At 38.0% G+C, this 13,322-nt stretch overlaps 1 protein-coding gene across 3 annotated transcripts in view; it reads right to left on the reverse strand.

Annotated features, from left to right (window-relative positions):
* NALF1 (NALCN channel auxiliary factor 1) overlaps positions 1-13,322 on the reverse strand; it is a 605,598-nt gene that overhangs the window by 32,582 nt on the left and 559,694 nt on the right. For 2 of the 3 annotated variants that reach the window (XM_045821476.1, XM_045821477.1), the window contains exon 2: positions 3,136-3,307. In XM_045821476.1, the coding sequence (XP_045677432.1) occupies positions 3,136-3,307 (172 nt within the window). Of the gene's footprint in view, positions 1-2,385; positions 2,564-3,135; positions 3,308-13,322 lie in introns of those variants that run through there. The other variant, XM_045821479.1, reaches the window with a different exon arrangement.

The raw sequence follows: 13,322 nt of genomic DNA on the forward strand, positions 1-13,322 counted from the left end.
ATTACTGCAGGCAAGATTAAGACGAACCCACTGGGCAATTTCCCTTTAATAGAATTGTGGTTGGTGACTGACATTGTACCTACTTGCAATGAGAAATACACCCAACAGATCTGCTATTACTTGTAAACATTAAAAGTTACTATGAGCAAGCCATTCCACATGGCTTTAGGTTGTCTGCAGCAACTGTGCAACTAGCAAAAATACTATTTCTCTACTATATTTGTTCTAGTTGTTCCTGAGTACAGAAGACATTGTATTCAAAATGCATAGTCATCTGAGATCACTTACATTCACTCCTAACTTATCTAAGAGGTGAGTGTTTTGGAACTTCATGTCCATCTGTAAAAGATGAAGCTTCCAAAATTGTGGGATAATGTCTGGAAACAAACTTAAAAGTCTTACTAGTTTCCCTAGAAATGTGACAAGTCACTTGGCTCCACAGATTTAACCAGTGGTCCCTGAGAACTGTTCTCTGGGCCAACTTCTTCCCAGACAGAGACTATTTGGGTGCCTGCTTGGGGGACCCTCATCAGTAGTGATAAGGTATCAAGTAATAGCACCAGCAGAAATTTTTCTTTTGTTCAGGTCCAGCAGCAGCATCGAAGGGACTCCTGATTCCTGAGGTGGAAGATGATGGCTGCTAGTTATCAAGACAGATAACAGCTCTTCAAAGATGCTTAGATCACACTTTAGAAAAGAGAGTGAACCAGAAAATCAGTACTTTTATTGCTGAAAAATTTCACAGAACTTCAGGATAAAATAGCTTCAGAATGTTTTCTTTACATTTTTGCGGCTTTTAGTAATAAAAAGAAAATGAGCCCAACTAACTGTAGTGAAAGAAGAGTGAGGTCACCCGATATTCAGTGATGAGATTCTTCCTGAAAGCTTCTAATGTCAATAGCACTGTTCCCTGGACCAAATGGCAACTCTCTTTTCCTGTCTTTGAGAGAAGACAGGATGTATCTATGGTTATGAAAAGGCTGATTTTATAAAACTCAAAAACAACTGAAAATTTATATGGGATTTCTGCTCAGGCTGTGCAGGAAGAGAGTAAATCTCACCTCTTAGCTCTCTAATGGCCTTGAAAACAGGCAAAGAAAGGGGGGTAAACATTCAAACCTGTATTTCAGGTTCTCATAGATATATAAAAGATTAAGAAATAGTAGAAGGTAGGGAAAGGCAACTAACTACCTTACCCTTCACTTGAGGTTGTAGTCTAGTTTGAGACCCTGGTGAAAACTACTGAACTTCTCTAGTTAAAAAAAAAAAATGTATGCGAATAAGCAAACACACAACCTTTATATAAAATTCCATGAATTTTTCCAAAGTCCTCAAATAATCACTGAGTTGAAGGCCTTAACTTGATGACCCTTTATTAAAACTTTTATGTGAATGTCAAATGAATTAATAGCCTGTGTCTGTTGAATTTGGACATGCATTTAAAGGAAGATATTAATACCTTCCTTTCCTTTCTTTCTTCCCTCCTCCCTCTTTTCCTCCCTTTCTCCCCTTCCTCCCCTTCTCCCTCTCCTTCTCCTTTTATTTATTTTACTTTCCTTCTGTCTTCCAACAGAGAGGAGCTACCTGAAAAATGATCTCAGCACCAAATTAGTGGAACAACAAAAATTAATGGCAAATCGCTTTACATTTCACAAACCACTTTCTTATGTAAAATGGCTATGGCCTATTGATGACACACCTTGTGTTTCTCCCTTATCTGTAATATTTTTTAAAATATTTTACTTATTTATTTTTAAAGAGGAGAAGGGAGAGAGACAAAAAGGGATGGAAACATCAATGTGTGGTTGCCCTTTGCACGGCCCCTCCTGGGGACCTGGCTTGCAACCCAAGCATATACCCTTACTAGGAATTGAACCAGCAGCCCCTTATCTGTAATCCTTACAGAAAATATGTATCAAGGGTGTTGCTATTACTGATTTTCTAATGAAAAGATGGTGACTCAGACATAGTGCATAATTGAAATAGAACAAAAGTGTATGTCTCCTAACCTTCAGTCACATGTTCTTCCCAGCATAAGAAATACTCATCCACTTTGTAGGCATGTTCTTACTGGAGAACTTTGGTGGGCTATTTCTTGATAGCTTATCACAGAATGGTTAATAGACAGACATGTAAACAGTGATCTAGAAATAATTTGGCATGTTCTCATGTTGAGCATCTCAATATGTCAACTCTGTCTCAGAGGGGTTTCACAAAGTCATATAAAAAGATAGGTTTCATGTTTCTCAATACTTGTAACAGTGCAATTTATTCCTAAAACTTGAAACAAAAACATGGTACCATTTAAGCATCTAGTTACAAAGATATTGCACAGCACCATTTCCCCAAGAAGACACGGCACAGCAACTTGGAAGATCACATGCCAGGCAAAATGTTTTGTTCTACTTGTCTGCTCACCACCGATTTCAAAACAGAAGCTACTACTCTATCCTTTACAATTTATTCTGTGTCTAAATTATGTAATAGTTATAAAATATCTGGAATTTGAATGTTGACTTTGATATGTTGTCCAGTCGGAATCATTTTCTGAAAGATGTAAACACTGTTAATGAGAAATACAAGATAAAATTATATCTGGCCTTTATTATGTGGCTCTAATACAAAAATGCACATATAAACACAAATAACTTAGGTGGACACTTCTTTATGCTCTGGATGCTTATTTAAGATAACACTTCTCAGGAAACAGATGTGAGATATAAACATTTTACCAATTTGAAAGAAAACTTTTTCTGGCCTTATCACATCATCTGTTCCTACCTTTCATTCGAGGTTGTGGTCTAGTAGTCTCAGGTAATACAAAGGAAATGTAGATGGAGCCCAACCTACTCTGAGTCAAATTGAAGCATATCTAATGATTGCTGACATTTCACCCTCAGAATTATCCTTTTACAAAGTTAATAATTGTGGTCACAAGTAGTCTATAGATAATGTGGCATTTCTAAGTCAAGTCACTTCAGGGCCCTATGAAGGAAAGCATGGAAAACTACCAGCCATATATTCAAGGTTACGTCAGTGGAAGGAAGCCACAAAGCAAACAGACATCACACAAGAAAGCAAAGTCACCATCAGAGGCTGGGTGACAAACCCCTGCCTCTGCAGGGTACACTGTACCTGTGCAGATGAAACTGGAGAGTCCCCCGTAGATGACTTCGTCATTGTCGGGCAATATAAATGGACACCTTGTCTGAACCTCCAAACAGTATTGCTTGCAAGGAATTGTCTTTCTGCAGTTAAACTGTGCGACTTCAAAGTACTGGGAACACAGCCAGGCTTTGTAGACAATCTGAAAAAAAAAAAAAAGAAAAATAGAAGGATCAAAAATAGGGAGGAATGACAACAGTTCTGACTCTAATGAAGAACATGCTGTACTGTGAGAAGCATGCTGTAATTTCAAGTGGATCATAAGAAAACTCTCATTTTGCACACATGTTTACACAATGTCAGCTGCAAGCGATAAAAACGTAGCAACACAAGTCTGCGATAGAGCAAAACATGGGATTAACCCTTTAAGAGATTACAAAAGGTTATATGGCGTTCAACTTGATGTAGCTCACTTGAAAAACAGTGGAGTTAAGCAGGATCCGAAGTTTTCAAAATGTGGTAATGCAGAAAGTAAAGGAAATAATGGACCGTGCCGGTACACCTTAGTTATTTACTGCAGTATGAGTTGGTTCTCTGATCATGCATTTGCTCCAACTGTGCTTTCAGTGGGCACTAGGTGGCGCTGAGTCCTCTACAATGACGGCGCAGAGGATCCAGAAGCACAGAACCAGTAGCAGTGGATATTTACATTTATGACTCACATCAAACGCATTAAATATCTCATCCTCCGCAAGTCCGGAAACACCCAACCTAGGTTACCCATGACATGCTGTGATGTGGTTATCGCTTCAGGAAGGAAACCTCATCGGAACCACAAATTAGGCCTTCGAGATACTGTGTGATCCACATGAATATTTGTTAAGTATTTATTTAATTTAATAAAATGTGAAATGATTATGACTTAATTTCTCTCTTTGCTCTTGATAGGCATTTAAGAAAATAAGTATTGAACAAATACTCTTTTCTAATATAAGGAAATAAGCCGAACATAAATTCAAGTAAAACAATGACAAAAGTTCCCAGGTGGAGGGATTGAGCAAAAAAAGAAAAAAAAAAAGAGATGAAAAAACTCATGGACACTGACAACACTGTGGAGCTTGCCGGGGAAGGGAGTGAATGGAGGTAGAAGAGGATAAAGGGAGGATAAGTGGCGATGGAAGAAGACTTGACTTGGGGGGTGAACACACAATGCAGTGCACAGATGATATGACATAGAACTGTGCACCTGAAACCTGTATACTTTGTGTAACCAGTGTCACTCCAACAAAGTCAATAAAGATGAAAAATAAAGTAAAAATGCCATGGTTTCTTAACTGTACCTTAGGAAAGTTGGAGATGTATTTCAAAATATCATTGGTATTTGTGCAATATGACATAATATGTAATATGATATGTGACATTTATGATACAGATTGAGCTGTAATCTAAGAATAGTTAGCCAGTGTCTAATTTGTGGTTCATGTTTCAGATTTCCATTTTTAAGTACTAGAGGAAGTTGAGCATGTTTATGTATACAGTTCTAACAATAATAAAATTCCATTAAATGTAAGTTTACATTCTGAGCATTTCTGGGATTGTAAAGATTAGAGTCATCTTTTTTTCTTTTAGGAAATGGCCCTGTGTTATTCCAGAAAATTACATGTATGTACTTTTTATGGGGCAGCCTGCTCTCCATTTCTCCTCCCAGTTGATTTTTGTGTATTTATTACAATTAAAATGGTTTCCGACTATGAAGTCACCTGTGAACTATCTTAAAAAAACAATTTCAATATCTTCTCTCTCACAGATGAGGGGGTATACACACATCTTTTTTTTTAATCAGTCTCCTTAACATTGCCCAGTTGGAACAGGTCCATTTCTATTCTGGATCCTTAAATGCTATGTCAGCTATATTTCCTTTTGTAGATACTTTACTTAAAAAAAAAAACAACAACAAGTCATCAAAACAGTTTTCATAAAGGTCAGGTAATAGTCATGAAGAAAGGCACTGTGATTTGCAGAGCCACCAGCAGCATTCTGGACCTATCATGGGGCTACAACAACCTCTCTGGCCAGGCTTCACTGCATCATCAATTCTTTTGATGCAAGTCCTAGACTTTTGAAATGCAATAGAGTATTCCTCATTTGAGTTTAAATAGTTTATAAAACATTTATTTCAGGGTTGCAATATGTCTGAAAGTGATCAGGGAAAACTTCATAGGCAGAAAAAAAAATGAGGTGCTTACTGTTGTCTTTGATATCTGAGGGAATTACTGCTACATGGTGATGCCAATAGCTTTTGAAATGTGAAATTAGAAGATAAAGACAGGAAATTTTCTCTTGTTTCCTAAAGAATTTTCTCATTTGTTATATTTCCTCATAAAATCTTTCAGATGTGTTTGAGAAATATTTTACAAGTGAAAAAAGAGTTACAGAGTGATTACAGCAACAAACAAATGGAATTCAGGTCTCCACAGCTGATGAACACATTTTCATTGGGAACTCGTGCAACTGGAACTTCTCTGAGAGAATGCATAGACAAAAAGTCTGAAGCTCTGGAGTCACCAAGACATAATGTTCTAGAGTGGAAAGGTCCTAGAGATTGCCTATGTGAGTTTATCATGTTAAAGTGGGAATTGGAAACTAGAAAGACTGCAGTTGATGGAAACCTCAAATCCCTCACATCCAGGCCATTGTTTTAACAATGTACCACACTATTTGGAAGGCATCATTTGAGTACTATTCATTCCTAATATACCCCCACCTCTTTTTTTTTTTTTTTTGCAAGCTGCTTCATTTCAGACTGTACTTTGAAATGTCCCTTGCATTTCTGCATAGTGGACTGTATGAGCCACCCCCACCCCCTGCTTGGCCCTTGGGCCGACTTCTGGGTATTCTCTGTACTCATTTGAAGGTGTGGGTGAGGACAGCAAAGGATGAAGAGAGGAGGGGTAATCCAAATGACCTGTGGCCTACTGATCTCATTTCCAGGCTCTCAATGAAGGCTGATTTTTTAAAAGATAATTTTCAGTGTTCAGCCAAGTTTGGATTGTAATGGAATAAACATGGTCGAGTTGGAAATTTCAGAAGAATAGAGAGGGAGGGTTCTTTGCTCCTGACTTTTGGAAGCAATGTTAAGTTGTGGGCTCTGGAAGGGATTGCTTTATGTGTTAAATAGTGATGACTTTGTTCATTAGAAGTCATCCTGGGGCCCTGCATAATCGTGGCTAGGACTGTCAGCATAAGTGACCTTCAGTATGTATTATGTCAGGTTCTCATTGCCTCTCTTGGTTCTGATATTTTTTTAGTAGAGGCTTGGATTTTCATTTATTTTAAATCTATTTGCCTCCCACCTCAAAACCTGTATCTATGTTTTAGTGCTATGTAGGAGTTTTATATTGCGAATGTACATTAGTCTGCTGAAGAAAAAATCTTGCCAGTTACATTTTTTTATTATTAAGAAAAATGTTATGTATGGAAAATGGTTGTCATCTTCATATTAGAAGGTTGATTTCCCTTTTCCTCCAAGTATTAGTAAAGGCTGACTTTTTTTACATTTATAATATGTGTTGATACATTTTTATGAGATCTTTTTCTGTCAGCTCTAATGTGTTAGTGGCCTGAGCTCTGAATGTGTGGGGTTGAGATAATTGGTTATGTAAGCAATAGTCTGCTATAGCAACTGCCTCAGGCTAAGGCTTTTTGATGCATAACACATGTTGTTACAATTATAAGTGGAAGTAAAAGTCTAAATAAATTTTCACATTCATTTATCTGAGTGTCTTCTTTCTTCTATACCTGAGTCAGCGTCTGATTAAAGTACATTACAACCAGAAATTGGAAATACTGATATTCTAAGATAAAAATGAGAATGCAAACACCCTGCCTAAGAATGGACCAAGTCACCAATGGAAGGATATTAAGAAATGAACACTATGGTGAGAACAAGGCTCCTTGACTCAACAAAGATGTCAGCACAACTTGTCCTCCAGAGTCATGTCTTGGCTCCATTTTGTAAATAAAATGCAATGTATTCCAATTTTCTGTTGATGACCCACTTGTTGGGTCCTGTTATAACACTTGGTCTATCCCTCTGAACTTCAGAACTCCCCTAGCTTCTTAGAGCTGCGCTGTATGTTCAAGTCCACTCAAACCATCTCAATACCATGGTATAGCCCCAGGCTCAATCCATATAGGAGAAGGAATCATTTTGAAGAGTCAAGGCCTGTTCAGGCCCACCTACAGGTGAGAGGTGGTATCCTGGAGGTCCAAAGACTACATAATAATAAAGATGACAAGAATATAAATCAACTCAATAGAGCTTTCTTGAATATAGGATGGTCCCGTCCAAAGATGATCTGTGTAAGGCTTAAAAAGAAGGGAAACTAGAGAAACTTGTCAGGGTGTCTCTAGCACTACCCAAACAATACAAAGACACTTTAGTTTCTTCTTTCCTTCTTTTCCCTCATTAATGCATGTCTTGTATTGTATATGCTCAAGTCTCCTTTCTTTCATCTCCATCTCCTTCCTCATCTCACTATGAGCTGGGGTCAGCCTGAACTGTTTGTTGCACAGAAACTTTTCTTTCTAAGCAACTTGGCCTCTCTAATAATAAACCCAGCTGCTCCAAATGGTTGTTTTCTTATTTGACTTCTTGGCAACATTGAACACTGTTGATGAAATTCTCTGAAATTTATCCTGGTTTTCCTCTTACTTTTTGGCTGTTCTTATCAGTCTTCATTTGCTATTGTATTGTTATTGTTGTTTGTTTGTTTCCACTGCTATTCCCCCAAATGTTGGTATCCCTTAGGCTTCTGTTCTAAACTTTCCTCTACACATTCTTTCCAGGCTATCATCTACTTTCATGATTCAATTATTGTCTTTGATATAGTGAAACCTAAATCTGTATTGCCAATGCATATCTCCTCTCTCCCTTTCTCATCTTATTTATCTGTAAACCATCTCCTAGATGTCTCTGTATCAACACTCTTTAACATCTCAATCTCTACATGTCCAGAGTGGAAGTCAAGCATCTTCTCTTCAGGAAGAAGCAAGATGCGAGGAATCTGGGAGTCAAACTCAATACCTCCTTCTGCTCTCTCCCACAACTCTTTCATCAGTAAGTCCCATGAGCCTTCCTCCGAAGTGTCTCTAATACCTGTTCAGCTCTCTTGATTTCTATCCACATTATCATCATTCCAGCCATTACCATTGCTCATCTGGATGACTGCATGGATGTATCCACGGGCCTGCTTTGGTGCCTTCAGCAACAAATTCCTCCATGTTGTTCTCTACACTGCAGTTAGAGTAAGATTTGTAAAATTAATGTGATATGTCACTAATTCACTTAAATCGCCCAGGGCCTCTCCACGCACTCATGAAAAATTCAAACTCCTTGACCAACTCAGAGCTTTGTAACTTTGCCCTTCTTAGCACTCCAGCTTCAGTTCCCTCTACTCCCATCCTTACACTGTGTGCTCTGGCCATGTAGAGTGATGTGCAGGTACTAAATGTGCCATGTCATCCATGGCCCTGAACCCATGGTCTTCTTTCCACCTCCTTTACAAATCACTTAGCCTGGTTGATTCCCATCCATCTTATGTCACCTCTTCTGTAACACTGCTCTTGAGACTCTGAAATGGACTCTTCTTATGAACTTACACTAAGTGCTGCAATACTCTCCTCCTCTACTGCGCCTTCCAGGCTCCTGTAAAGGGGTCTTGTACATTTTTATGTTCCCAGAACCCTGGTGTACCTGGGAGAAATTTGCTATTTGAAATTTGCACCATGGCTTTCTGGTTTGCCTGGCATTGTTCTGTTATTTGGTTAGTATGAGCTAGTCCACCTGACTCTGCGATCCTGCACAGAGATGCAAACAATGAACCTTGATGAGCTTCCAAGATCTTAAGCCCTATGAATCCTTTTTTGGTATGATTAACTAACTTTTTTTATTGAAAGCCAAATAAATCCTTTAAGCTTTTTATTTTTTATTTAGAAATAAAAATTTAAAAACATCATGAATTGAACTTCTTTTTACAAACAGATGCTGTGGTTTAGGTTATGAGACACAATGTGAGGTTTGGTTGTAAGCAGAGAAAAGTTTCTGTGGAGAGGAGACAGGATGTGCTTTAAGGCACAGAGCTCATGGAAGGCCTGAAGAGCTTCAGAGGACAGAATTTATTCTGAACTTATTGTTTGAAATGGACACGCTTCATGGGCTGAGATTATGGCAGAAGTTGTCTGGTAGACAGAAGACACTAACTTATACCTTTCCAAAAGAGTTCTATTGTACATCCAGTAATGAATATTAGAAGTTATAGTAATAGGTGAATTAAGCTCACTGTTACTAAATGATTAGTGGTTATGATTACTAATCACTAATAATCACTAAAAGATTATTTTTGGCATAAAGAAAGATATCTTTTAATGAGCTACCTTCTTTGGGTTCTCATGTTAAGGCAAAGATGGTAGTGGCTCTGCTGGTGGTAGGTCTTCCATGGTACTTCTGAGTGTCAGCCATGGGTGGACATGACTGCTCTATCTCAAGGGCTTTTTCTAAAGTAAGGAAGGGACAGAAATCAATGAAATCTCCTTTTATAGACAATCAGCCAATCAATGCCTTCGAATGCAGTAGTATTACAAGTCCATGGTCCTCTAAACCTACTGTAAATTTAACCTAGTCTGCGTTAATTATCATAATAGTGCCAGTGATCCTATTAGAATTTATATCTTTTTTAAAAGGCATCATGTGAGTGCTTCAATATAAATTTGGTTTTGAACTCTATACTGTAAGCAAGTTCAGTATGTTAAAAATGTTTTAAAAGTGGGAAATTAGTGAAGAAAGACAAGTGAAAGTGAACCTGTAGGTAAGAAATATGAAACTAGTGTTAAGCATATAGAGCTATAGCCCTTCTGGCCAAGATGGAGGTGTAGGTAGATACACTATACTTCCACACACAACCAAAAGAAGGACAACAACAAATTTAAAAACAAAAAATAATCAGAACTGCCAGAAAAACAAAGTATGTGGAAGTAAAACAACCAAGGAGTTAAAGAAGAAACATTCATCCAGACCTGTAGGAGGGGTGGGGACAGGCAGTTGGGGTAGAGAGGGCTCACAGCAAGGTGGTAGCTGGAGGACTAGGAGGTCCCACATTTGCATGCAGATAATCCAGGAGGAACAACTAGGGAGCAAGACAGAATGCACAATCCACGGTTCCAGTGTGGGGACATAAAGCCCCAAAACCTCTGAATGAAAAAACCTGTGGGGGTTGAGGTGGCAGGAGAAACCCCCAGCCTCATAGGAGAGTTTGCTGGAGAGATCCACAGGGTTCTAGAACATACACAAGATCACTCACCTGGGAATCAGCACCAGAAGGGCCCAGTTTGCTTGTGAGTAGAGGAGGTAGTGACTGAAAGCCAACTGAAAGCTGGTGGAGAGCTTAGCAAGTGCCATTGTTCCCTTTCAGAACCCTCCCCAACATATAGCAGCACAATTCAGGATGTGGGTTGCCTGACCCTGGCAAATACTTATGGCTTTACCCCTTTCAATGTAACAGCTGAGACAAGACAAAAAAAAATAGTCCAAATGAAAGAACAGATCAAAGCTCCAGAAAAAATACAACTGAGTGATGAAGAAATAGCCAACCTGTCAGATGCACAGTTCAAAACACTGCTAATCAGGATGCTCACAGAAATGGTGGAGTATGTTTGCAAAATAGAGGAAAAAGTGAAGGCTATGAAAAGTGGAATAAAGGAAAACATGCAGGAAACCAACAGTGACTGAAGGAAACTGGGACTCATATCAATGGTTTGGAGCAGAAGGAAGAAATAAGAATTCAAAAAAGGAGGAGAGGCTTAGGAATCTTTGAGACAGCTTTAAATGTTCCAACATCTGAACCGTAGGGATGCCAGAAGGAGAAGATGAAGAGCAAGAAATTAAAAATTGATTTGAAGAAATAATGAACAAGAACTTCCCTAATGACAAAGGAAATAGACTTTCAGGAAGTCCAGAAGCTCAGAAAGTCCAAAAAAAGTTGGACTTAAGGAAGCACTTACCAAGGCACATCATAATTACATTATCCAAGATTAAAGACAAGGAGAGAATCTTAAAAACAGCAAAAGAAAAGGAGACAGTGACCTACAAGGGAGTGCCCGTAAGACTGTCAGCTGATTTCTCAAAAGAAATCTTGAGGGCAAGAAGGGGCTGGAAAGAAGTATTCCAAGTCATGAAAGTCAAGGACCTACTTCCAAGATTACTCTATCTAGCAAAGTTTTCATTTAGAATGTAAGGGCAAATAAAGAACTTCCCAGATAAGGTAAAGTTAAAGGAGTTCATCATCAGCAAACACTTATTACATGAAATGTTAAAGGGACTTCTCTAAGAAAAACAAGATTAAAACTGAACAGTAAAATGACAACAAACTCACAACTATCAACAACTGAACCTAAAAAACAAAACAAAACTAAGCAAACAAGTAGAACAGGAACAGAATAACAGAAATGGAGATCACATGGAGGGTTATCAGAGGGGAAGGAGAGGGGAAAGGGGGAGAATAGAGAAAAGGTATAGAGAATATGAGTCATAAATTATAGGTACAAAATAGACAGGGGGAGGTTAAGAATAGTATAGGAAATGGAAAAGCCAAAGATCTCATATGTACAACCCATGGACATGAACTAATTGGGGGGGATGGGGGGAGAGGAGAGTGCAAGGTGGTGGGGAATAAAAGGGGGAAAAAATGGGATCACTGTAATAGCATAATCAATAAGATATATTTTTAAAAAAGCATATAAGGCTATACTATATTCCCCATGAAAAGAGGTGAATATATATATATATATTTTCCTTCTTTTGTAGGACTCATATAGGAATCCATGGAGCACTTGATAATTAATAAATGAATGAGTGTTAGAATCCAAAATCTAGAATAAATATTTAGAAAATACCAATACATTTAGTAGAACTATAATAAGTAATCAGTAAAATCACCGAAAACTGCAGATGTATTCATTTTTTTCATAAGCCTAAATATGATGGGACTTACGAAGTTAGGCAGTTATAGCCTCACTTCATAAACATACAAAACTATCTAAAAAGTTAATTCATAGCTTTGTTATAGACTCCAAAGTAAAATACAGAAAATTTTAAATACTAAAGTTAGTTACCTAACAATCTCATAACTTTACATAGCTGTATACCTTATAGAAATAGAATATAAAATGCTTTGGGTATATATCTAAGTTTTCTACTTATTTACAATATTGTTAGGACATTTCTGCAACCCTATTTCACCAGTATCAGATTCTTAAGAGTTTTCAATTAAAACAATAATAATGTATCTTTGCTCAAAGAAGGTGCTGCTGCCCTTTGGTTGAATAAGCTTTGGTTGAATTCTTTGTTTCCCATGTATGTGAGCATTTCTGGTTTTATCATCATGGGGGTCAATGCTCAATAACTAGTGGTTAATACAATCCTATCATTACAGTTTTCTGCTTTATCCTAATGTGTCCTGCTTGCAAGAAGCAGGGACAGGGTAAGGTGATAAGTCGTTTTGTAGACAATGAGCAAACCAGTGCCATGGGAAAGCAGCAGTATTACATGACACATGGGAAACATGCCATTTATTTAAACTTGCTCTGCACTGACTGTCAGAAAAATGCCAGTGGTCTCATTGGAATTTATAGCTTTAAAAAGTCACGGAGTGAACACTTCAAAATTCTAACTAAAATGCAGAGTTGTAGCCTGTTGCCATGAAACAGAAGAAACTAATTGATTTCTATGAACATTAGCTTCAAAGGTATCATCCAATCTATCTGTTAATCCAAAATTATTTACTAAGAGCCAGCTCTGGGCCTGACAGTAGAAAAGTACTCTTAGGAGCAGAAATGGAGAACAGGTTAAACATTTCACTTTAAGGTATCTTTCCTAGCATCAAAAATAGTATCGTCAAATTGAAGGAGCAAGGCGAGATGTGCTCAGAGGTCTGTTACTATCAGGGCACTACGGTTTGGAGAAATCAGAAATCAGTGATAACTGAGGGGGGAGGGGTTTTCTGGAGAGCAGAAGGGCGGTCCATGAAAAAGACTGACATGGCATGTCAAAGACAGGAATGGAGTGGAGGTCAGTGTGCCTGGGATACAGGAAAGACAAGAAAGAGGGCAAATGGTGGGAGGAAGATGGGAAAGAAGGAAGCAATTAATTAAATATTTACCAT

Source organism: Phyllostomus hastatus, unplaced genomic scaffold (genome assembly GCF_019186645.2).
Source record: "Phyllostomus hastatus isolate PE091 unplaced genomic scaffold, TTU_PhHast_1.1 phas_scaffold_46, whole genome shotgun sequence".
NCBI lineage: Eukaryota > Metazoa > Chordata > Mammalia > Chiroptera > Phyllostomidae > Phyllostomus > Phyllostomus hastatus.